This window comes from Muntiacus reevesi, chromosome 3 (assembly GCF_963930625.1).
Source record: "Muntiacus reevesi chromosome 3, mMunRee1.1, whole genome shotgun sequence".
In the NCBI taxonomy this organism is placed as follows: Eukaryota; Metazoa; Chordata; class Mammalia; order Artiodactyla; family Cervidae; genus Muntiacus; species Muntiacus reevesi.
The window spans coordinates 163,175,942-163,201,493 of record NC_089251.1 but is presented as its reverse complement, the minus strand read 5'-3'; the positions used below and the strand labels follow the sequence as shown (position 1 = coordinate 163,201,493).

At 46.5% G+C, this 25,552-nt stretch overlaps 1 protein-coding gene across 2 annotated transcripts in view; it reads right to left on the bottom strand.

Moving 5' to 3' along the window:
- PLG (plasminogen) overlaps positions 1 to 25,552 on the bottom strand; it is a 46,993-nt gene that overhangs the window by 1,369 nt on the left and 20,072 nt on the right. Inside the window, exons 9-18 of one of the 2 annotated variants that reach the window (XM_065931014.1) lie at positions 24,431 to 24,576; positions 20,629 to 20,788; positions 16,483 to 16,664; positions 14,330 to 14,478; positions 13,330 to 13,423; positions 9,060 to 9,180; positions 6,956 to 7,027; positions 6,268 to 6,408; positions 3,733 to 3,839; positions 123 to 268 (exon numbers count right to left, since the gene is read on the bottom strand). In XM_065931014.1, the coding sequence (XP_065787086.1) occupies positions 123 to 268; positions 3,733 to 3,839; positions 6,268 to 6,408; positions 6,956 to 7,027; positions 9,060 to 9,180; positions 13,330 to 13,423; positions 14,330 to 14,478; positions 16,483 to 16,664; positions 20,629 to 20,788; positions 24,431 to 24,576 (1,318 nt within the window). The remainder of the gene's footprint in view (positions 1 to 122; positions 269 to 3,732; positions 3,840 to 6,267; positions 6,409 to 6,955; positions 7,028 to 9,059; positions 9,181 to 13,329; positions 13,424 to 14,329; positions 14,479 to 16,482; positions 16,665 to 20,628; positions 20,789 to 24,430; positions 24,577 to 25,552) is intronic. The other variant, XM_065931015.1, reaches the window with a different exon arrangement.

Genomic DNA, 25,552 nt, shown 5'->3' with positions numbered 1-25,552 from the left:
GTTTAGACGGTGGCCTCCGACTGACAAATCCTGCTCATATTTGCGGCTTTGGGGCTGAAACGTCCAAGGGGCCGAGGCAGGCCAACGCAAGGTGAGCGCTGATCTCTCTCGTCTTTTCTTACCTGGCAGCTGTCGGACCCTCCATCCAGATCGCCCGCACACAGCTCCGTGGACCTGACCTTCCCGTTGAGATACTCGAAGCGATTACACACCTTGTTCTCGACCACGGGCAGCCGCGCTTCCTTCAGGCGGCCCACGCCGGAAGTGCCTGTGTTTAGAAAGATGAAAGAAAGGGTTACTGGATCTGAACCGTGTCCACAAGGGAACTTCCAGAACAGCAGAGCAGTAACCACAGGTCGATGGTTGATCCATGAGGTTGCATAAGACAAGGAGTCAGTTCCCAAAACTACTGGAATTCTTTTTTTTTTCTTTTTGACCCTTGAAAGTGTAAATATTACATAAGGTTTCATGTTCCCACGTCCTAATTAATCTGGGCTTCTTTATGGGATTTTTGAGGTTTGTTTGTGTGGTTATCTTCTGCTCCTTTTTTCAAATCATAGAGAAAATTATTTTTAATATATGAGATATTGAGAAATACTAGTGCTACCATATGTATTTTACATATTCTCTTCCAGGATTTTTATGTTTCTTCTACCTTACATTTTTTTCACACAACATTACATAGTAAGGACTTTTATCATCTTTATAAATGTATATTTAGATTATATATTGTATATATAGATTATACATTTTATAATTCATCTTTATAATTAATATTTGAGTGGGGAGTGACTACCTAATGGATTTGGGATTTCCTTTTGGTCTGAAGCAACATTTCTGTCCCTTGGACTCCAAGGAGATCCAACCAGTCCATCCTAAAGGAGATCAGTCCTGAATATTCATTGGAAGGACTGATGCCGAAGCTTAAGCTCCAATCCTTTGGCCACCTGATGTGAAGAGTTGACTCATTTGAAAAGACCTTGATGCTGGGAAAGATTGATGGCAGGAAGAGAAGGGGACGGCAGAGGATGAGATGGTTGGATGTCATCACCGACTCGATGGACATGAGTTTGAGTAAACTCCAGGAGTTGATGATGGACAGGGAAGCCTGGTGTGCTGCAGTCCATGGGGTCACAAAGAGTCAGACACGACTGAGTGACTAAACTGAACTAAACATTTCTGTAAATAGTGGTGACGGTTGTTCAACAGTGTGAATATACTAAATGCCACCGAACTGTACTCATCAAAATAGTTTAAAAAGTAAAATCTACATTCCCTTCCCAATTAGGGACAGTAAAGACTCTTCCATGGGCTTGTCTTCCCTACTGTATTTCTTTTTTGTGTGTAAGAAAAACTACTGTCTTACTTTGGCAAGTGGAAATAGAACCCTTGCACAATCACAAGAAGAAATGATGTTTCTCCAGATGGACACACCCGGGTATGTCTCAGTATTTTCACAAATAATCCAGTTTTCCAACTTTGCAAGCCCAGCTTTCACGAGTTTTACAAAGTCTTTGCTTTGCCAGCATGAAACAGCTAAGAAATAAGGTACTAGCTCTCCAAAGGCTTTGAAACAAACTTGGAAAATTGTCTGGAGTTCAGAAAACTCACACTGGAGTTGACAGGAACTCGTAAGAGGATCATAGTCTGACAACGAGGGGCGAGTCCCAGCGCTGGTCCAGCAGGGGAGGAAGGTCCTGACCACAGGAGCATTGAGTAGTGGGTGTATTGTTTGAACTGAGTAGGTTTGTGGATGGTGAAGCCTTCTCGGGAAATTGTTGCTGAAAATTAATTTAACAGAGTCCTGCTCTGACATCTGCTTTCTGAGCAAGACAGACACTGTGATGCCAGGGACAAATTCTCTAATTGACCAGAAATTGTGTGCAGAGGTGCTGCCATCCTGTGGCCACAATAGAGATGGCACGTCTGAGGGCCTGACGCTAGGAGACGAAGGGTGACCCAGGGCCCCTGATGGGGCTTCCCTGATGGCTCAGAGGGTAAAGCATCTGCCCGCAACGCGAGAGACACGGGTTCAATCCCTGGGTTGGGAAGATCCCCTGGAGAAGGAAATGGCAACCCACTCTTCCAGGTACTCTTTCCTGGAAAATCCCATGGATGGAGAAGCCTGTAGGTACAGTCCATGGTAGGCTACAGTCCATGGGATCGCAAAGAGTTGGACATGACTGAGCGACTTCACTTTCACGTTTCACTTTCAGGGACCGGATGGTGCAGTTGGGAGGGAGAAGGAGGTCCCTGAAGGTACCCAGCCATTGCTGACGAGGGGCTGGCCCGAATGACCCCCTGGACATCAACCCTTACCTTCTTTGGAATACAGGGAAAGACTAGAGACCAAACGGGAGAATTCTACTTCACACGGAGAGGCTGAGAACACTGACTGATCCAGTGTCTTTACTGATGTATAGAAAATCGGTAAACAGACCTCACTCATGTTTGTGACTCCTGGTCCAATGAATATATCAAAATCATTTTCTCAAATTACACATTCAGATGAGGCCTGGAGAGACAGGGAGTCCAGTGCCAGGTGGTGGTTAGAAAAGTGTGGGTAGTGGGTGAGGAAACAGTGATTGGGCTTGGGGGTCTGGCAGGCCTGGGTCCCAAGAGGGCTCAGCTACACGCAGGTTAGGTGATGTCTCCTGATGACGGTGACCATGGCGATGAGAGGAGATCTGGGGGGTTGATCCTGATGCTGATGGTGACGTGGTGTCCATGGTGATGGTGGTGTCCATGGTGATGGTGGCCATAATGCCAGTGATGATGTGAGATAGTGATGGTGGTTGTGGTTGTACAAGAAGCACAGAAGCTGCTAAAATACCATCTGCAAAGCACTGAGCTCTTCATACACATTATCTTTATCTGCACAATGACCTTATACAGATGAGAAAACTGAGGCTAACATGCAGAACATCATTTGAAAACATGGATTTTATGGATGAGGGCTTAGATGCCAAATGGTATCACGAGGTAAGGTGACTGATCCCTTCTCCCTAGCCAGTGGCAGAGGCAGAACTACATTCCAGGGCTCCTGACTTCCACTCTGATGTCCTCCACCAGCACTTCCAAGAAAGTGAGGCAGAGATCTAAGACATCCTTATAATGTTCCTAGGCCCGAGTCTGAAGGATATAACAATAATTTGTGTTATAATATAATGCAGGACAAACTGCAAAGGGAAGCTGGGATCCCCAAATTATGGTTCGAGTGCTGATCCAGGATCCTGCATAAACGTCTCCTCTTTGTCCTCACCCCTTCCACCAAGGCCAAATACCTTCCTAGAACTGGGACCTTTCTTTCTGCCCCCAGCGGTCTGTCTGCCTCACCCCCAATAGCCTCTCCACACAGACACAGACTGTGTGGGTATTTGGGGGAGACGGGTTGAAATATCATCTTGTTGTTGACCCGCACTTTTTAAAAACTGTGTGGTTAAGCTCACGTAAATAATCTAACACCCTTAATCTGCAGCTGTGTCAACACCCTACTTAGCTGAGGAGACAGTATTAGCATTGGATTTACAGGCTGAGAGTCTCAAGGAAACACCACCCCTCCCCTCGTCCATGTCTACGGGTGGCCGATTATGGAGATCGGGCAGGTGCCCAGACAAAGTCAGGAAGGGAGTGGACCTCTCTCGCTGGTAGGAATTGGTACACACGCCCGTCTCCTCATGCAGCCTGCAGGTCAGAAGCAGTTCATCACGTGAGTCACGACAGTTATCTTACCTTGGGTTTCTCCCCAGCCAGTGACGTAACATTCTGTCCGGTCTGCGACCACATAATTCGGGGATGGCAGACAAGCTGGGATTACCTCATCAGTGATGATGGCAGGGCTGAAAGCAGAACATCAAAAGTTGCATTTGACTGCCGGGCTGGGAGACTTCTGCCGTTCATTGGATGAAAATGTAAAAGTGTTAGTTGTTCAGTCATGTCTGACTCTTTGTGACCCCATGGACTGTAGCCCACCAGGCTCCTCTGTGCATGGGATTTTCTAGGCAAGAATCCTGGAGCAGGGAGCCTTTCCCTTCTCCAGGGGATCCTCCTGACCCAGGAATTGAACCCAGGTCTCCTGCACTGCAGACAGACTCTTTACCCTCTGAGCCACCTGGGAAGTCACTACCTGGTTACCCACAACAGGATACCGCCTGCCTCAGAGCCCCAGAGCCCTCCCAGCTGCTATTTCCCTGCTTCACTGACAGCTGAAAACAACTTTTCACCCTCACATTTGCCTATAGGATCTTACGAGTTAAACAAATGGAACGTTTTACTTAAAAGGTACAGGTTGTAGACAAGAAACCAGAGGTGGGAGCAGAATGACAACGACATTTCTTGTCTATTCTGGCACTATGGGAATTTTATACCATGTATGCTTTTATATCAAGTTAACAGGCTTTAATCAGTAGGTGAACCATCCAGCTGAAATACAGGGCTTTAAAAATAGCAAGTGCCTTGCATCACCAGGAGCAAGCTGTCCCATCTTCGGGATCCTCAGATTCCTCACCCATAAATGTTACAACACCATAGCTATAACAATCCGATACAATGCAAGACACCAAATGAAAGAGGATTAGAAGTAATCACCTTGCATAAACAAAGTAGAATGTTTTTTTTAAATAAACTTTTGCATGCCTTAGAATTCCAGAGAATCAAAAACATCAGAACTTTGATTTTTTTTTAGACTTGATTCTATCTTAGTGGGGCTTCCCAGGTGGCTCAGTGGTAAAGAATTCGGCTGCCAATGCGGTAGATACAGGTTCGATCCCTGGGTGGGGAAGATCCCCTGGAAAGGGAAATGGCTACCCACTCCAGCATTCTTGCCTGGGAAAACCCATGGACAGAGGAGCCTGGCGGGCTACAATCCACGGGGTTTCAAAGAGTCACAGGACTGAGCAACTGAACCACCACCAGAAGAGCCCCCGCCTCCCACAAGGAGCGGCCCACGCTCATGTGTAGGTTGCTCCCACGGAATGCCGAAGACTGAGACTCCTAGGGTGTGGGGAGTGTCCTGAGGGTGGGTCCCCAGAAGCGCAGACGTATCAGGCTATCAGAGAACACGTCCAGAGGCCCACGTTTACTAAATCACCTGTTGGAGGAGCAGAGCTTCCTGACGGCCCAGGGGACCGTGAAGAAAGGAGAAGAAGCAGGCTAAGCTGAGAAGGCCTTGTTTTCCCTTTCTAGGAGGGAGTCACCCCTCATGGACTGACCCAGGAGACACATGACGTGTTTCTGCCCGGGCCCAGAGAGCCCCCCTCAGCCCCTCGACCGCTGGCCTCGCACTGGCCTGGCCGTCCTCCTCACGGCCCCCTGTCATCTGGGACCCATCAGCCCGCCATTTTGGCTGTCCATCCTGTGACTATTCTCAAAATAGCTGTCTCTTTATTTAGCTCATTCTCTTGGGAACTGTCTCTAAATACCTCTAACTTTTAAGTGACAGAGGAAAAAAAAAAAGGATCATTTTGTCAGACTTAATAAAACAGCCATTCAACAGGAAACGTAAAACCAGAGACGGGAAGACGAATGCGCTGCTGTGAATTGTGTGTGTGCGCACTGCGTTTCTTTTTAAAGTGCTTTGACGTTCATAATCGCATTTGATTCCCCCGAGCATATTATTATGTTGAAAAGAGAATGTCAACCTGGAATAACTGAATAATTATCTGATTATGAATGTATACTAGCTGACTGGGGAAGTGAAGGTGTTCATTCGTCTCCAACTCTTTGCCACCCCACGGACTGTAGCCTACCAGGCTCCTCCGTCCATGGGATTCTCCAGGCAAGAATACCGGAGTGGGTTGCCATTTCCTTCTCCAGGGGATCTTCCCAACCCAGGGACTGAACCCAGGTCTCCCACATTGCCGGCGGACACTTTACCGTCTGAGCCACCAGGGAAGCCCCAGGGGAACTTATTAAGTGAGAGAATTGTAGGGATAACCTGTACCTCATGTTTCAACACACTCTTTTTTCCGCGTGAGGAAACTGAGTCCTAATGCCTTTGTCATGACCATGTGGGAAGAACACCCCTTAGCTGTCACCTTCACCTGTATTCTCCCCTCCGCCCACCTCCATCCTCACCCAGCCCCTGTAGGAGGCGACCAGGGCTGAGCCCAGGTTTCCTCGCTTGAAGGTCAATGTTCTTCCCAAAGCCTGATGCCTTTGGGGTCCCAGCTGGTGCCAGCCCCACACAACTCTGTTACAGCTCTTAAATCCAGCCACGAGCAAAAGTTCTCAGGGCTTACGAGGTGATCGTCGTGGGCAAAGCAGTACCTGCTCAGCTTGAGTAAAGCAATGTCCGCCTGAGATGGTCCCGGGAAGATCCTGGACACTGATATTTCCTGGACACTCCGTTCCCGGGCGGTCTCATAGTGGGCACCCAGGATGACCTTGTAGAATGACGGCACTGAAATGCTAGAGAAGACGTCCGCATTAGCAGCAAAATAGGGACCAGCCCTGCGTCGGGTGCCCTTTGGAGCCATAAACACCGCACCTCCTCCCCGCTCGGCTACCTACAGTCGGAGGCCTCTGAATGGCAAGAACCAAGTTCACGGTCTTCCTGAACCTGGCGGTTAAGGAAGGTTCTCAGACCACAGAGGAAGAATGAAACCAGCACTGAGGTTGGCCCAGGGCAGACACCAGGTCGGGGAGCCTGGGGAGACCAACGCCCCCCGGGGCGACAGGCTCTGTCTTGCTGCCGATCCTTGCTGCAGCCTGCCGGACTGGGTCTGCCTTCTTCATTTCTCGCCAGAAACACCACCCCCCTCCCATCCAGCGGCCCTGGCAGTTCTGCCCTTCACGTCCACCCCCAACCCCCGTCCCCAGGATCACTGCCATGGAAGGAAGGAGGAGAGGGAAGGAGACAAGGGAAGGGAGAGAGAGGAGGGAGAAGATGATGAAAAGGAGGCAGGGAGTCTTGAAGACAAGGAGGTCTTCGCGTCTGGGATCCCCTAACACATACCTGTCCAGGCAGTGCTTAGCCGTCAGCACCCACTCTGGGGATATTAGAGATCCTCCGCAGAAGTGCCTCGATCTAGAAGGAAAATGTGCCAGAATTGTAATTAAATCTGATTATTTAATTCTACAGAAAGTCCAAAAGTGGTGCTCACTCTGCTTCAAGGTTGCTCATGTTCCCAAAGGACGAGGTGGCCGCAAGGACAGCAGGAGTTTTGAGCTTCCTGCAGTGAGTGGGTCCTCCGGAGGTCACCCCACCACTCGGGGTGCAGGGTGGGGTGGGGCTGAGGCTCAGGCCAGGCCTGTCCCCAGGGGAGCAAAGCGGCATGGCTCCAACAGGAGGCCCTTTGGCCCTGGACCCCAGCCCCTTGAGGGCTCTTCTGTTTCTTTTGGAGGAGATCTATGTTAGGCCTGACAAGTCATTCTTCAGGGTGCCAAATGGGATCCTGAGTGGCCCGTGATTCTGGGGCATCTGCTGCTCATGCTATTTGAGAAAGTTTGCTTTGGGGTGGGGGAAACGTCCCCTAAATCATTCACGCTGTAGAACTGCTTGGGTGCGACATAGCTCATAAAACTCGTGTGAGCCGCTCTCAAGACCATCATAATGGAAGGGACACAGATGCAAGTGAACGGGAGCCAGCAAGGCAATTATCAATCAGGGAACAGACCCCAGTGCAACTTGGGAAAGAGGGACTAGGAAATACGTGAAAGCAGCATCGCAGGATCAGGCATCGCAAGCAGTTACTATGTGAGAAGGCAAAGAAAAGAACAGCCAACGCAGCCACAGAAAGAAACGGACCGAATGCAGCGTTTAGACACCATCTCACCAGCGAATGGAAGGAAGACCCCGGGCGCATGGGCACGGGTGCCCATGCCAAGAGGAAGCATCAACAGCCGGATCAGCCCATTTTTTCGTGTGTGCTTTGAATGAGACACCTAGGGAAGGGGCTGATCAAAGACTAACACCAGTGAAAGATCACCAGAACCGTCTGGGTCCTGGAGGACAGGGATGATCACGCTTCAGTTATGGCGATCCAGAGCTACTCTCTGAAAAAGAGGTGTTTTTGATATGGGTGAGCATCTTTTGATTAAATTCAGTACTTCACAAAACTGTCGAAGGCAGGAAGGGAAAAAGACTCTGCATCTGTGATACAGTATTATGGATAATTTTATCTTTACCCTCCCCCACGAGGTGTTGATTTCTAAAAATATCCCTTTCTCTTCATTTTACAAAGCCGCTGTGGGTATCTATATAAACCCTTAAAGCATCTTTCATACTTTTCCACCAGTATTGGAACTTAGTGTAAATTGCTACATTTAACAATTCTGATGACAGCTACCCAGATCAAAAAAAATTTTTTTAATTTCAAATTATTTTCAAATTAAATAACATAGAAAAGAACATAATTTAAAAAAAAGAAAGAAGCAGACTCACAGGTATAGAGAAGAAAATAGTGATTACCAGTGGGAAGAGGGGAGAAGGGAGATGGGAGGGGCCATACAGGGGTACGGGATTAAGAAGTATAAACTATGAGTTATAAAACAAGCCACAAGGCTATACTGTACAACAGAGGGGACATAGCCAATATTTTATTACATTGTATTTTATGACGATAAATGGAGTATAACCTTTGAAAATGGTGAATCACCATATTGCAAAACTGAAACCTATAGAATATTGTGTAGCAACTATACTAATGTACAACCAGTGTACAACTAATGTACAACCACAAAAAAAATTTTTTTTATAGTTTTCCTTACTCCTTTGTTGAACTGAGAGGCAGGTTCTGATACTGGGGGTGTGTGGATTTATTTGACTGTAGAAAGGTTTACTGTTTGTTTAATTTTCACTGGAGTATAGGTCCTTTGCACTGGGGTGTTCCTGCTATGCGGCAAGGCGAATCAGTTAGACACGTACAGCCAGCCCCTCCTGCTCGGATTTCCTTCGTTCAGGTCACCACACAGCGTGGAGTGGAGTTCCCGGAGCTGTATGGTAGTCCTCATCAGTGATCCGTTTTATTCACAGTAATGTGTATTATGTCAATCCCAAGAAAGGTTTTGCAGCACGTACCCAGAAGGATAGAATAAATCATTTCTGGAAATGGCGTTACCTTTTCCGAAGACTGACTTGCCAGGGCCAGGAGTGTGGGTTGGCCACACACCCGCCTACAATCCTCCCAGAACATTTCTTCGGCTCCACCTTGGGCTTTCCACAGTCGAATGAAGAGGTCTCTGTGGCACACGTGGGAAAATTTGCATTTGAAGACGTGAAAGAGAGCAACTCATGACAAAGTCATGACGCGTGCCCGAAGCACTGAATTTTTCACATCCCCAAAGTAAATAGTCAACTCGTAAACATCTTTTGGAATATTTTTTCTAAGTTGCAAGAAGTGGTAGTAGACACAGAGCCCTCTCCTTTCTAGAAAATATAAGTGCTTTTCTATTTCACTGTTTTCTTAAGGAAGTGATTAAATAAATTGGGAAGGGTCGGGCGTTAGAATGAGAGTTTTGTGGAGAAGAGCTTGACTGACACAGGTTGTTATTCTGACTTGAGGTGATATATCAAGAGATGGTATCGTTACTCCCATCATAACCACCACCACCATCTGAACCCTGTAAAGCTTGCTGAGAACCATAATTGTCATCCCCGTTGGAAGACAATAAGAGTATTTTTTAAATTATGAATCTATGTGTGTGGTATATGTGTGGGTGTGTGTGTGTGCATGTGTAGCAAGGATAACAATCCTAAACTGAAATGATGCTTTCTGTCGGCCAATTTCAGGACAGTTCTTCCAGGAAGCCTCCCAAGATTAACCCAGCACCTCGGGGATGACTTCCATTCATGTGCCTCTCTATTCATCTCCCACCTGCTTTCTGTCTCCACCTGGCCGGCTGGGTTCCTGGAGATTGGGATTAGTGCCCCATCTCTGATTGGTATCACTCACTAATGTCTACAACAGCTCAGGGAGTACATAGGTATTCATAAAATGCTTCTCCGTTGTCTGGAGCCCTTTAGGATCTTCATAAATAGAAGCATAAGTCATAGTTAATAATAAATATTATAAGGAGAAAAGTTTTAGTCTTAATCAGCCAAGAGATTTTTATCCTCTAGTGAAGCTGGAATCTGAATTTTCCAAATACCTTTCCAATTGTCTTGGCCTATTCTGGGAATCTATATATAGAAGGGTTTTTTTTTAAAGAAGGATGCAATATAATGAAATCTTACTTTCTAATACTGACCTTAATTTCTCCTACTGTGCCTTACACAGAGTAGACTTACAGAAATGGAATAAGGAAAGAATAACCACAGATATTATGGTACCCTGGTCTCACTATTCAAAACAAAACTGAAGTTCTACTTATTTTTAATTACAATACTTATTATTTGTACTGTTTGTGTTGGTGGAATTGAAATGAGTTGTTAAACCCAATTAACAAAAATTTACAATTTAAAATGAATGAATATAAATAAATAAAATTATATTTTAAATGGACATCTTTCAATTTTTGAGGTTATTATTAAAGAGAAAACTCACACAAGCCCTTGGTAAAATTGAGAAGCAGAATGCTGGGCTGAACAGAATGTAGTTCTGATTTCAAATTGTTTTACTTACGCTATTCTGTGCAGTCTGAATGGTGCCATTTGTTTTAATAATACAGAATATTTACACAAATTTTTCAGGTGAGTTGCTTGAAGAAGTTTATGTGTAGCCTAAAAGGTTAATCAATGGTACTTTTTCATTTTAAAGATGCTTTCCATGTGAGTTACAAACAACGTAAAGTTTGGAAATTTTAAGGAAAATGGTTATTGGGAAATTTCTCACTTAGATAAAGGAAATCCAAAATCTCCCAGGGAATGAGCAATAAAAATCCTTTTTTAAAGAGAGGGGAAAAAAAGGAAAATAACCTTTTTAAAAAGTCATAACTCAAAGAGATTTCACATTCTGAAAAATCGAATAAAGTTAGCAAAAACCGCAAAAAGTCCCCTTACCCTGGGAGAGCCATCCTTTGAAGCACTGACCTGTCATACTGGAGAAGCTGTCATTTGAGATTCCATTCACTTATTTACTCATTGAGCAAATATGTGTTCACTATATATACGTAGTGCCAGGCATTGCTCTAAGCGCTAGGAAAAAGGAAATACTAACAGCTGAGGTTTGTAATCTTCACATTCTGATGGGTGGGTGTGCAGGAACATGTTACACTGGAAGGTTCAACAGAGGCCCCAGAAATGCTCCAGAGGGTGTAAGATAAACCTCCACATGCAGACTTCAAGAAATGGCCTCCTGGAATTTCCCAGGTGGTCCAGGGTCTAAGACTCCACACTCCCAGTGCAGGAGACCAGATTCAATCCCTGGTCAGAGAACTAAGTCCTATATGCCTGCCACTAAGACCTGGAGCAGACAAATAAGTAAATATAAAAAAGAAAGAAGAAAGAAGTGGCCTCTTCTATAATTGATGCTTTTGAACTGTGGTGGTAGAGAAGACTCTTGAGAGTTCCTTGGACAACACAGAGATCAAACCACTCAATCTTAAAGGAAATCAACCCTGGATATTCATTGGAAGGACTGATGCTAAAGCTGAAACTCCAGTAGTTTGGCCACCTGATACCAAGAACTGACTCATTAGAAAAGACCCTGATGCTGGGAAAGATTGTAGGCAGGAGGAGACGGGGATGACAGAGGATAAGATGGTTGGGTGGCATCACTGACTTGATGGACAAGTCTGAGCAAGCTCCGGGAGTTGGTGATGGACAGGGAAGCCTGGCATCCTGCAGTCCATGGGGTCACAAAGAGTCAGACACGACTGAGTGACTGAACTGAACTGATCAATTCTGGTACCCTCACCCAAGTCAAGGACGGAAAAGAACAGGTTCTTAGAAGTGAACGAAAAAGGAAAGGATGGAGAAAGGACTGTCCCACTTCATCACAATGTGGGCATGTGATCAGACCGCGTGGTCTGATGTTGAAACCTGTTTCTTGCAGAAGGATCCCCAGGCCTCCTGACACTTGAGAAGCCTGTAGCGTCTGCTGGTGGCCGAGGGCTGCCCCTGGGATATTACTGTAGGTCCCCTTCTGTGGGCATCAGAGGTGCATGACTCCCTGGCACAGCTATAGAGCCCAGGGCAGGAATGGCATGATATACGACAACTTAAACGCAACTGTGCCAGATAGACACCCTGCCCAAGTCAGCTAGCCCACGCCCCAAGAGGCAGTGGGGGTTCCAGAAAGCTGAAGGGTGGGAGGGAGGAGCGGAAAGGGAGACACGAACCCCACAGGGGACCCTTGGGTGGGGGACCACAGAGACAGCATCTGGAGAACTGAGAAAATGCACAGTGGAGAAGCAGTCGGCTACACGCTCCTCCTCAGCCCAGGGAGCACGGTGACAGCGGGCAAGAGAATCTCTCCTTCACCCTGGCCTCGCCCTCCTCGCCCCGCTCTAGGCAGGAGCGGCCCCGAAGCAAAGCCTGACGGTGGCTCCGTGCTCTCAACCCCTTCCCCAAGCTGCCTCCCAAACCACCTCTGGACGCGGACTTCAGTGACTACGCAGCTGCACCTTCTCCGCTCCAGCCTGTCCACCCACGTGGCAGCCACAAACACAAGCCGTGCAACCGTGCAAAGCAGAAGTCCAGGCTGATTATCAGGAATCAGGACAGAATCCCTCTGCACAGACGGAGGGTCAGCAGAGAGTAAAACAGGGTCTGGATCAAGGCCATTTACATTGTTCTCCAGACCTGTACATGGACTTGTTAGCCCAGACTTTTCAGAACAAAGGTCAACTCCCCTTTCTGTGATCCAAGCTTCTGACTCCCCAGAAAAGTCTGAGAAACGAGGAAAGAACTCAAGCAAGCTTTCTCTACATTGGAGAATACATGGCTAATACATAGTCATCTTAGGATAAGGAATGTGAGGCCTTAGAAAGGAGCCATGTTCATTGAATTAGGATGACAGTATATAGGTTTACAGCAGACGCTATATGTTTAGCTGTTTCCTGCTGTCTGTGTTTTCTTTCTTACTTCAGCTGCTGAAAGAGAGAGTTTCCTGTCTGGGTGACTCTGAATTTGTCTTTCAGGCATCCTGTCCCAGACATTGGAGAGGTCAGTGGAACCCCCTGGAGGCTAAAGAGATCACCTCTGAACTTACTCTCTGGGAGGATTTTCTATGTACTTTGTTTAAAGTGTTGGAGGAGAGGAGTGCCTAATAAGGGGGCCCACGAGTAGGACTGATTCAAGATGCTCAGGATGAAAAGAGGGTTCTGGGGGTGAGGGGACCGTCTCCTGCCCAGAAGTACTCAGCCCAAACTCTCATCTTACAGATCAGAGACCAGGTGAAACTGCGTTTGTTTAGAAGCCATTTCTTTCCAAAAGAGACAGCAGCTTACCACAGTGGGGGACGTCACAGTAGTCAAAAAGTTTCCTTGGGTTCGTGGTGTAGCACCAGGGACCGTTGGGATCACCGTCAGGATTACGGCAGTACTGGAAAAAGAGGCAGGTGTCTGGGGGAGGGTGCATGCCGGGGGAGGGTGCATGCCGGGGCAGGGCATGGCAGAGAAGGTGATAGATACGAGATTTCACTTCTGTCCTTAGAAGATGAAAGGTCATGTTTCTTTGGCAGAGAGGTGGGCAGAGTCATTTTTCAGGGTGCTTACGAAGCCTCTGACTCATAGAATGTCATCGGTCACATCTCCTTGTTCAAAAGGAGCTTCAACCGTGAGGCCACTGCCCTGGAGAAAGGGTGTAGACCCCGAGGGCTCTTGAGGTGGGCATTATATAAAGGGGCCTCCCCGGTGTCTGCGGGACCCATAGCCACCCAGCAAGAGAGGACTGTGGACGTGGGACAGGCCCTCATCCAGGTCAGTCTTCTGCCCGACGACTCCCGTTCACTGTTGCTCCGGAATTGCATATTCCCCTAGCCCGGGCACCCTCCATGGCTCAGCCTCGGAAAGACTGCGTCTTCTGTTCCCTCTACACCCCTCAAAGGAAACCCTTCAGAGACTGTGTGAGTGTGGGGGAAATCCTAGCAGAGTCCTGAGTGCCCATCCAATTTTTTTTCTAGGAACATCCAACTACAGTGTCGTGAAGGTCATCTTTGATCACCGGGACCTAGAGGACAAATGCTGGAAACTATAAACCCGTCACAAAAGCAGGCAGGAAATGTGGCAAATGAAAGAGATGAGAAGCTAGGGGGCTGGCCAGCCTGCGCTAACTGTACCCCCCACACTGAGGCTGTTGGATCACAGGTTCGGTCCCCTGAACCCTCTGGCATCCCCTCCCCACCCCACACCAACACTCAGTTATGCAGCCGTGCTGGAGCAGTTCAATTTGGTTTGCGAAGGCTGGTCCAAAAAAAGGCAACACAGGGTCTGAATCAGAGGGGCTTACGTTTTTCTCCAGCCCTGCCCGTGGGTATGTCTCTGGAGTGAAGATGCTGTGTCGGTGGGGTTCCTGGGCCGCCCACTCCTGGCAGGGGACGCCGGCCACCGTGGTGGCCTTCTTGCCGCGGTAGCCTTTGCCCGTCCCGAGCATGCAGTCTGGAGGGAAAGGAGAACGGTGTCACCTGTCCCACACTGACCCAGCAACAAGGAACAAACACGGCAGCGCTCGGCATCTCTCAGGACAGGCTGTGGTCACGTCATTTGGAACACAGGAGCCCTGGAGGCTTTGGTGAGCTCTGACAATTTTTTTAACAAGTGGCCGGAGATGCTCTTGTCTCAGAAGGAATCACACGTCCGGGTGTTAGAATGGGAACTTTGGCCGGAACACTGAGATACTCAGTTTTATAACAGACTGAAAGGTAAGTAACACAGATGCCACTACGAAGTGTGAGATGATCCTTGAACAACTCACTCTCGGCGAGGATGGAGAAAGTGCAGATGGAAGAAGATTTTGTAAAAGTATATTATTTTGGCCAGAGCTCTGCCACCTTCTGGGATGAAAGAGGTAATAAAGGGATAGTGTGAGGTCCCTTCCCCAAACTCCTCCCTCACCTCGCGCCTTGGGGATGAGGCTGGAGACCTTGATAAGTGTTACATATGGGGACCCAGTGAACAGTGCTCTGATGGGCACTTGGAAAATCCAAACAGCAAAAGTTGGGCCAGCTGGCCCCTTGGCCAAGGAGCAGGGCTGTGCTGGGCCACCTCCAGTGTGTGCCAGGACCAGTGTGTGAGTTACCCACGACCACACGTGGGGCATCACGTGGGAGGACCAGCTGGGTCCACGTGAGGTCTCATCAGGAGGGATCCCCAGCTGGGGCACGGCGCCCAAAGTCTCACCAAGAAAGGGGGGCAGAGACGAGCTGGTCCTACATGTACAGCAGATATACAGGGGGACAGTAGGGAGCCGAGGTAAGGTTCTCCAGCATCTCAGAGGGGCCAAGTCCACCTCCGGAAGGAGAGGGGGTCTCAACTTGAAACCGAGTCCTCACTTTAATAATTTCTGATTTTGGATTACAGACAAGCCGCGAGACTACTGACCAGGGCAGAGTCGGTCCCATCTGTGACCTCAGCCTGTCGGAGGACTGAGCATCCCTGCCGCCCGACAGTCACAGGACCAGAGGCTCAGCACGTGGGGCGACACGCGGGCGAAGGGCCGGGGAGGCGGAGAAGAGCCCAGTTATCCTCTGCCGCCCACCTTGGATGACGTCCTTATCCTCAGGCCCCCAGACCCTTGGAGCTACATATCTGCTTCTCTCCAAGCCTTTGTTGGAGGTGATCATCCACAGTCCTCCTGGCCCTCCTAACTCTGTACGCTCAAAACCAAATCGGTCCTTTCTACCCCTCCACTCAAAAGGCAGAGATTCGCTTTTCTAGAATGTCCCATCTCAGCCACTATCATCCACCTCTCAACCCACCCAGGCTCAAAATTGTGTCCATCCCTCACAGGCAATTACTTGTCTTTTTTTTTTAATTGAAGGATAATTACTTTACAATGTTGTGTTGACTTCTGCCATATAACAATGTGAATCAATCATTATATATATATATAGGCCCTTTTGAGCATTCCTCCCCCATCCCTTGGAGAAGGAAATGGCAGCCCCCTCCAGTATTCTTGCCTGGAGAATCCCATGGACATAGGAGCCTGGCAGGCTACAGTCCATGGTGTCAGGAAGAGTTGGACATGACTGAGCAACTAAAAGAACAAACAACAACCCCCCTCCCATCCCATCTCTCTAGGTCATCACAGAACACCAGGGTGGGCTCCCTGATTATAAGCATCTTCCCACTAGTTATCTATTTTATACTTAATAGTGTATATAGGTCAATGCTAGTTGCTTGATTCATCCTACCCTCTCCTTCCCCGCTGGGTCCATAAGTTCATTCCGTTAGTTTTCAACCCTTAAAGACACGCCCACGCCCATCAGGCCAGCAGCAGCAGCTCTGGCTTCCCCAGATGATACGCTGAAGCAGCCTTCCCCATCGCAGACTCAGCCAGCGCTCCAGTCCCCCTCAGCAATGAAGCCTCTGCCTCCGGAAGACTCTCCACCTCTTATCATCTCTCTGCCCGCGTACACAGATGTCTGGCCACAGACTTCTTACCTGGTTCAGAAGGACTCTCTACGTTTGGGGCTTGGGGAGCCGCAGGAACGTTTGCCACCTGCTCTGTTGTTTCTGAGCATTTCTTCAGGTTGCAGAACTCCCATCTGACCCTCGGATCGGTGGTATAACACCAGGGGCTCTTATCGGCATCTGGATTTCTGCAGTAGTTCATTGTCAAGCCGCTGTAAATTCCACAGCAATAGAGGTCACGAGAGTGAGCGAACCTTCAAGGGCACCCCAGCACCCTCTGAATTTTGTTACAATAAAGTGGCTGAAATATTTCTTTAAGGTACCAAAGTGAAAGTGAAAGTTGCTCAGTCGTGCGTGTCTGACTCTTTGCAACCCCATGGACTACACAGTCCACGGAATTCTCCAGGCCAGAATACTGGAGTGGGTAGCCTTTCCCTTCTCCAGGGGATCTTCCCAACCCAATGATCAAACCCAGGTCTCCTGAATTGCAGGCGGATTCTTTACCAGCTGAGCCACAAGGGACGTCCGAAGTGCCAAAGGTGCCAATTATTATTCTAATGTCACAGGCACAGATGGTCCTCAATTTCTGAAGAACTGGGTGAGTTTTTTAACGTAGGTCATAATTTTTATTTAAACATAATCCAAAGTAATACATGCTGCACATAAAAACAGATCATATATACATATATAAGAAAAAGTATCAGAATGTTTTCCTTTTCCTGGGAGTGTTAAATAAATTCCCTAGGGATAACCAATATAGATTTCAAAGCACATATTTTAGATTTTTTTATGTACAAGGTAATACATCTATATCTCTGGTTTTCTCTTCTGTGTGAGTAGGGCTATGGAAGTTGGAACTAAAACATATTTATCCGAGGCAGAAAAGACATACAAGAGGATGACACTCCCAGGTCAACCCTCTTAGTTTGTTTTTACTCATGGTGTATTTTGTGTGTGTGTATGTTCAATTGTAGTCCCACTTTTTGGAGCCCTATGGACTGTAGCCCACCAGGTTCCTCTGTCCATGGAATTTTCTAGGCAAAAATACTGGAGTGGGGTGCCATTTCCTACTCCAGGGATCTTCCCAGCCCAGGGATCGAACTTCAGTCTCCTGCAATGGCAGGCGGATTCTTTCCCACCAGAGCCACCTGGGAAGCCCTACTGTATTTCACAGTGAAACAAAAACTCATGGCAGTAATATAAATAGTAAATAGCACGGACAGATCAGGTGGGTTGGGGGTGCAGAAGGCTTGTGGCAGCCTCCAGGAAAACTAGCTGGATGAGGATTCTAGAGGATGCATTCTGGGGCACTCGGGAAGAGGCGCCGGGCCCGTCTACCTGCAGCCACTCGGGGACCAAGGGAAAGGGATGTGAGGAAAGGAGAGTGGGGCCAAAGCGAGGAAGGGGGATGTCTGGGTAGACAAGGCTTCTGCGGGAGCTGAGTCAGAAATAGCAGAGGAGGGGCCTGGGGCTCACTAAGTAGCTTGGACCCCTGGGGCCTCCGGAGGATTCTGCCCCAGCTTCTCAGAAGTCTCAGCCTTGGACTCCCCTTTGGAATGCAGACCCACAAACTGTGGCTCATGAGATCACTTGGAACATCCAATGTTCTATGGGAATCCAACACTGTACCTTTGGGGACTATGACCGTCTCAGGCCTGGGTCCACAGGAAGCCTGTCAGCAGGTTTCCAAGCAACTGGATGTGTTAGAAAGGCTTATCACAGGAAACAGGCTCTCGCTGTCTTTTTTCCATAAAGGCACTTTGGTGGACGAGTTTTGATGAACACACACATGCATAACCCACACTCCTGCTGTGACCGAGAACGTGTCCATCACCCCCCCAGAAACCTCCCTTGGGTGCCTGTTCAGTCTTGGCTGCTCTCCCCTTGGAGGCAAATACTATTGAGTTCTACTCCAGAGCTTCATACGAATGGGCCCATGCAAGGATATACCCTTCTCTCAGTGTTTTTGAGCTTTTACCCATGCAACTTGAGGGTATCCGTAGCTTGTTCCTTTTTATTTCTGAATAGTATTCCATGGTATGAGTATCTTACCAGTTATTCATGTTCTTATTGGTGACCACTGAAGTGGCTTCCAGTTTGGGGTTATTTTAGGAATAAAGCTGCTAAGAACTTTCTGGTAGATCTGTTTGTAGCTGTAAGAAATGTGGATTTGATCCCTGGGTTGGGAAGATCCCCTGGAGAAGGAAAAGCAACCCACCCCAGTATTCTTGCCTGGGAAATTCCATGAACAGAGGAGCCAGACAGGCTACAGTCCATGGGGTCCCAGAGAGTGGGACATGACTCAGCACACACTCAGAAACACACCATGTATGACAGCTGTCCCCACTCCATCCTCAGAACCACTTCTTGCTGTTTGTCTTTCTAGTAACCGTCACTGCCGTTGGGTATTGGGTGGTATCTCATTGCAGTTATAGGGGCTTTTCTGGTGGCTCAGTGGTAAAAGAATGTGCCTGCAATGCAGGAGACACAGGTCCCATCCCTGGGTGGGGAAGATCCCCTGCAGAAGGAAATGGAAAAACCACTCCAGGATTCCTGCCTGGAGAGTCCCGTGGACAGAGGAGCCTGGCGGGCTACAGTCCACGGGGTCACATAGATCGGGACACGACTGAGTGACTGAAGAGCAGCATCGGCAGCTCTGTGACTATAATTCTTGCTTCCGTGATGGTTAAAATGCTGAACATTTTCTCAGGTGCTTATTGACTATTTGCATATCTTTCCCTGTGGAGCATCTTTTAAATGGTTGAAGCCTTTTGCCCATTTTTATTAGGTTGTCTTCTCACTGGGATCGTTTGTTTTTGTCCTCTCGAGACCCTTGCATTTCCTTCTGGCAGGCAGTTAATTTACTTGGAGATAATTTTGATCCTTTTGGGATTCCTTTTAATCTTTGCTCAAGTGTTTTTAGAATAGCCTTTATCCAAGGAATACACTAACCCTACTGATAAATGGACAGGGGAAACTGGTGGGCTACAGTCCTTGGGATCGCAAAGAGCTGGACACGACTTAGCGACTCAACAACAGCAACTGATAAACTGGGACTTTTCTGGATTCCTTACTGAATGGTCAAGGTGTCCCCTGAGGTTTCTCCTCTCTGACTTGTAAGAGCCTCAACTCTGCAAACAGAATCTCCTAGTGCCCTGGGAGTTCTATAATCTCCATTTATGTAACGGTTCCCTGTTCTTTGTTCACTGCAGAATCTCTCCCTGCGCATGTGTAGCTTTGCATTCAGCCAAAGACTTTAGAAGAACTCCATATGTATTCCTGAAGCACCTTCTCTGCACAGATCCTTTCTCAAGATTACCCAGCCTACTCAATCCAAGCTGCCTCACTAAGCCCCAGCTCCGGTCTCTGTCTCAGATCAGCAAGACTGCTGTGGTCTGCCTTGGTTCCATTTCCTTGCACTGCAGTCCAAGGAGATACTTTCTTCCAGAAGTATCTCCAGGAAGAAAACCAAGGTCATTGCAAGTTCAATCTAATTTATTTTCCTTTCTGAAAAGTCACAGTCCTGTGCTGCCTGTTGTCTATCATGTGAAATTTTTCCGTGTTTTTATAGCCATGTATTGCAGAAAAACTGGTCTGATCAGCCCTATCTTGTCCACTATTCTGCCCACTGACTTGTTCACTGAAGTCCATTTTGCACATCAGCATCTGTGTACTTTCTGACTCTAATCTGCCTTCCTGCGTTTGCTCTTAATGCTCTGGTAATTCAGATTCCTTTGAGACCACTAGTGCTCAGGACCCAATATGACTATACGGGTCGGGTTATTACCCAATGGCAAACGCAAAACACTTCAGGAATTGAAGGACGAAATGGTAAAACTCCACGGCTGAAAGATGACACTGATCCATAAGCAAGAGCTGTGGAATGATCCTGTTTCTAAGCCTTCAATCATCTGCGCTTCTGAGCTTCCTGCTAGTAGGACCTCAGCCCCTCTGTCTATCCCACCCTGCTTTTGAAACACTACTCAGGAAAGAGAGCCAGCCTCTAGCTTCTCTTCTTTCAGAAATTTTGTGCAAAAGCAAGCTGCCTGAAACATTTTATCTCATACTCTGGAGCCAAAGGAAATTTGGTCCTAAGACATTAGTTTAGAGCATAGCCCTTTAAACAGAAATTGAAGCTGGCGGTTCTCCTCTACTGGTTGAAAATCAAAGACATACGCATTGGGGTAGCTTTCTGGGGTCTTCTGATGCCGGTGTGGTGTCATCGATGACCACGACTGGCATTTCCTTCCTGTGACAGTAGTGGACGATGTCCCTCGATAACTCTGCCCGTTACCATGATAGCAGTCCTGGACCACAGGAGTTTGTTCAGGTGGTACTGAAATTGAAAGAGAAGAAATCAGTAACTAATGTCTGGAACAGACAAACATGTGAAATAATTTATTACACAAACAGAATATCCTTTCTGGGAATTAACACCATCCTCTTTTTACATATTGGGAGGCAAATGGACATGCAAAGAAAACAATAGATCCAGAACATTCTAACACTTTAATTTTGAGTAAATAGTTAATTTAAAACCCGGGAAAAAATAAGCAGGGCAGGGTGCTTGTAATTGGACATTGCACTCATGTCCAAGCCCCCTTTTATGGATCTCCACGGGGTATTCATGAAAACAACTGGGCAGGTCTCCAGAAAGAGACGCATTCACTTGTAGAGGCTGCACGCGGTGACTGGGTGCCAGTGAGGAAGACACGGAAACCTTCTGCATTTCCCCAGACTCTTTGTTTACACAAAGCCAAAGCCTTCAGCTGCTGGGGGAAATGGGCCTACATCCGGGACTCAGGCAAAGATTCACTGCTTCTCAGGGAGGGGTAGGGCCCTGGAATGGGGGCAGAAAATTCTACTGTGCCAGGATGCTTCACCAACACAAAGCAGAAGTCTCCTATTCTTCGACCCAGGACTCAACACAGATACAGCTTAGAGTTTAGTTCCATGGGAAGAAGGGGCGAGAATATTGAGAAATATTGCCAAGTGCTCAGATGGTAAAGAATCTGCCTGCAATGCGGGAGACCTGGGTTTGATCCCTGGGTTGGGAACATCCCCTGGAGGAGGAAATGGCAACCCACTCCAGTGTTCTTGCCTGGAGAAGCCCCATGGACAGAGGAGCCTGGTGGGCTGCAGTCCGTGGGGTCACAAAGAGTCGGACACAACTGAGTGACCAAGTGCAGCACAGCATCCGGTGCCCAGAGTCTAAGGCTGAGAGCGGACCAAGAGATGGAGAACGCCTGCCTCCACCAAAAGCCTAGCACGGGGTGACCAGAAACAGTGTCCATCAGTAGGGCCAGGTTAAAGTGCGGAGTGAGCCCCACCTCTGTGGTGCAGGCATTACTGCCTACTAAACGTTGAGAAGGGATTAGGAGCACCGAGAAAGCTCTTCAGCACCCCAGAACCAGCTCTAAGGACAAGGGGACTGTACCTCATCACTGGGGGGATTTGAAACCTATGGTTCACCTAGGGCAAAAATAGCAACAACAAAAGCTAAATTCCTTTGATCTGCTAATTACATAAACTCAGTTACCCACATATACTGATAAAAGAAGGGTGCCCATTTCAAAGTGTAAATAATATTTGCTGCAATAGCTATTGTTTCTCTACAAGTAAGTCCAAGCATTTGATTAAAAATGACAAGACACACACACAAGCAAAGATAAAAGCCACTGTTGAGAGATAAAACAGTTAGCAGAGCCAGGCTCAGAGCCAGCCAGGGGTGTGGGACTATCAGATTGAGATCATAAGGTAATTATGGTGAATATGTTGAAGGATCTTGTAGTACCATGCTGGTCAACAATGTGCATGAATAGATGAACAATGTCAGAAAAGTAATAAACTATTTTTAAAAAAGAATAAAATGATCCAATGTAAATACTATAATATTTACATGTTATATAAAACATTTACACATTATATAAAAATAAAATAATATTTACATGTTATATATATTTTTACATGTTAGATAAAAACCATGTTATCAGAGATGAAAAATTCCTTTGATGGGCTGATTAACAGACTGACCAGAACTGAGGAAATAATCAGTGAACTTGGAAAAAGGTTGATAAACATTATCTGAACTGACACACGAAGAGGAAAAAAGAGTGGGGAAAGAAATAGAACAAGCATACGAGTGATATGAGGCAGCATGAAGTGATCTAACATCCAGGTGGCTGAAGTCCCAAAGAGGAAAACAGAGAGAGAGAGAGAGCAGGGGAAAAGAAGTATTTGAGCAGTGATGGCTGAGAATTTTACAAAAGTAATGAAAATCGATAATCTACAAACACAAGAAGCTCAGAGAACTTCAAGTAGGATAAGCACCATAAATATATAAGTAAACAAATAGACTCACTGGGATGCACCATGATCAACTGCTGAAAACTGAAAATGAGAGAAAGTCTTAAAGGCAACCAGAGGAAAAAAGAAACATTAAATACAGAGAAACACAGATTTTCATTAGAAACTATGCAAAACAGAAGGCAATAGAGCAACATCTTTAAAGTGGTAAAAGGGGAAAAAATTGTCCACCCAGAATTCTATACCTAACAAAAATTGCTTTTTAAACCTGAAGGCAGCATAAAGACTCTTCCTGACATACAAACGCTGAAAGACTTCATCATCAACAGACTTGTACTATAAAAAATGGAAAAGGTTAATTTTTTTACAGGAAGAACATGACATCACATGGAAATTGGAGAACCAACAAGAAGAAATGAAGCATAGAAGAAATGGTAGAAATAAATAAATAAAAATAAATATAAGACTTTATTTTTTTCTTTCTAATTTCTTTAAAACATGACTGATTCTTCAGGGCAAATATAGTATCAATTTATTGTGAGATTTATAAAATAATAGATGTAAACTCAGAACAATAGCATGATATTTTGGGACAGAGTAAATATTGCAATGTTGTGAGTTTCTTACATTATACATCAAGTAAAATAATATTATTTGTAGGTAGAATGTAAGTTAAAGATGTATATTGAAAACATTAAATAAATAGTAAAATCAGAGGTAATAAAAGGCAATACAAAATACTCAAATCAAATGCAGAGAAAGATGAGAAGGAACAAAATTAAAGTAGGACAATTAGAAATAACTAAATTGACGATAGATTTAAATCCAACCATGTTAACAATGATGACATTAAATGCAAATGGTCTAAACATCTCAACTAAAAAACTGAGGAAAAACAGACATCATCCAAAGTCTAGTAAAAATAGAGCTGCAATGGCTCTATTAATATCAGCAAAAGTAGCCTTTAGAACAAGGACTATTACTAGAGATAAGGAGAGATATTACATAATGATAAAGGGGTCATTTCTTTGCAGACAAGAATCCTAAGTGTGTCTGTGCCTGACAAGGAGTTCCAGAATAGATAAAGCAAAGACTGAAAAGAGATAGATGAACGCACACCTAACATCACTGATCACCTCTCAGTAATCAACAGAAAGAGGATAGAAATTAACAAGGATTCAGGAAAGCCAAACAATACTAACCAACTTGACCTCGTCGGCGTTTGTAAAACAATACACAACAACAGAAGCCAGATTCTTTTCAAGAGCACATGAAACATTCACCAAGAGGACTTTATTCTGAACCATAAAATGAGCCTCCACAAATTCAAAGTGAGTGTAACATACATAGCTAATGGGAAGCTGCTGTAAAACAGAGGTTGCCCAAGGCAGTACTCTTGACAACCTGGATGAGTCGGGGGAGGTTCCAGACGGAGGGGACACAGCTATACTCATGGGTGATTCACGTTGTTGTATGGCAGAAGCCAACAGAATATCGTAAAGCGATTATCCTCCCATTACAAATAAATTTTTAAAAAATAGAATAAATGAAATCATAAGGCATGTTCTCTGACCGCAGCACAATGAAACCATTTCCAGAGCTACTGCGACGCTTCTGGAATACAAAAGTATGGAGCAATGGCAGCCTCAGCAGCTCCCGCGGCCCTTCTTACCTGGCACATCCAAATGTTCCGTGGATAACGGAGAGGACTCGCAGGATGGGATGGTGCAGTATTCCCACCTCACTTCGCTGTTGGTTGTATAGCACCAGGGGGCTGTTTCCCCATCAGGGTTGCGACAATAGTTTTCCTCCAAGTTTCTGGAAAAGAAGGGACTATGAGTTTTCCAAAAGGCTAAAGAAATAACAAAGTGCACACATACTTCTTAGTGGTGATACTGGCGGTGTGTCCACCTAATTCTCCAGAACTATACCAACTGACAGAGAAGACAATGGCAACCCACTCCAGTACGCTTGCCTGGAGAATCCCATGGACGGAGGGGCCTGGTAGGCTGCAGTCCACGGGGTCGCTAAGAGTCGGACACGATTGAGCGACTTCACTTTCCCTTTTCACTTTCATGCATTGGAGAACGAGATGGCAACCCACTCCAGTGTTCTTGCCTGGAGAATCCCAGAGACGGGGGAGCCTGCTAGGCTGCCGTCTGTGGGGTCGCACAGAGTCGGACACGACTGAAGCGACTTAGCAGCAGCAGCAGCAGCATACCAACTGAATAATGGGTGGAAACTTAAGCTGAGCGGGAATCCATAGAGTTATGGCACGAATGCTCCTCTTGGGTGAATGATTGAAATGTATTCCTTGACTGCATATCATGAAGCAGAATAGATCTTTTGCTATTATGCATCAGGCTCTGTGCTATATGCTGGAAACACAATGGGTGTTTTCTAAACTGTTCTTGCCTCTGAAAGCATATATCATAGCCCTCGAATTTGTGTTCTCAAACCTTACTGTACATTTCATACAAAACCTTGCTGAAACCCACTCTGAAGTCACTGATTTAGTAGATGGACAAGAAGATCTCCAAGAATTTGCATTTCTAACAAATTTCCTGATGATGCTGATTCTGCAGGCCCGGGAAACCACACTTTGAGAACCAGTTTTCTAGGAAAACCAGTGGCTAAATGTCACTTCCCTTACAGGTGACATGACCAGTTTTCATTCCCAAAAGCTTTAAGTCGAGGTTCCTATTGTCACTAAAACCAAGGCACATCAGTGGGATCTTGCAGTCCATCTCATGACGAGGATGGAATGTTTCATTCCTTTCCTTGACAAGGAAGT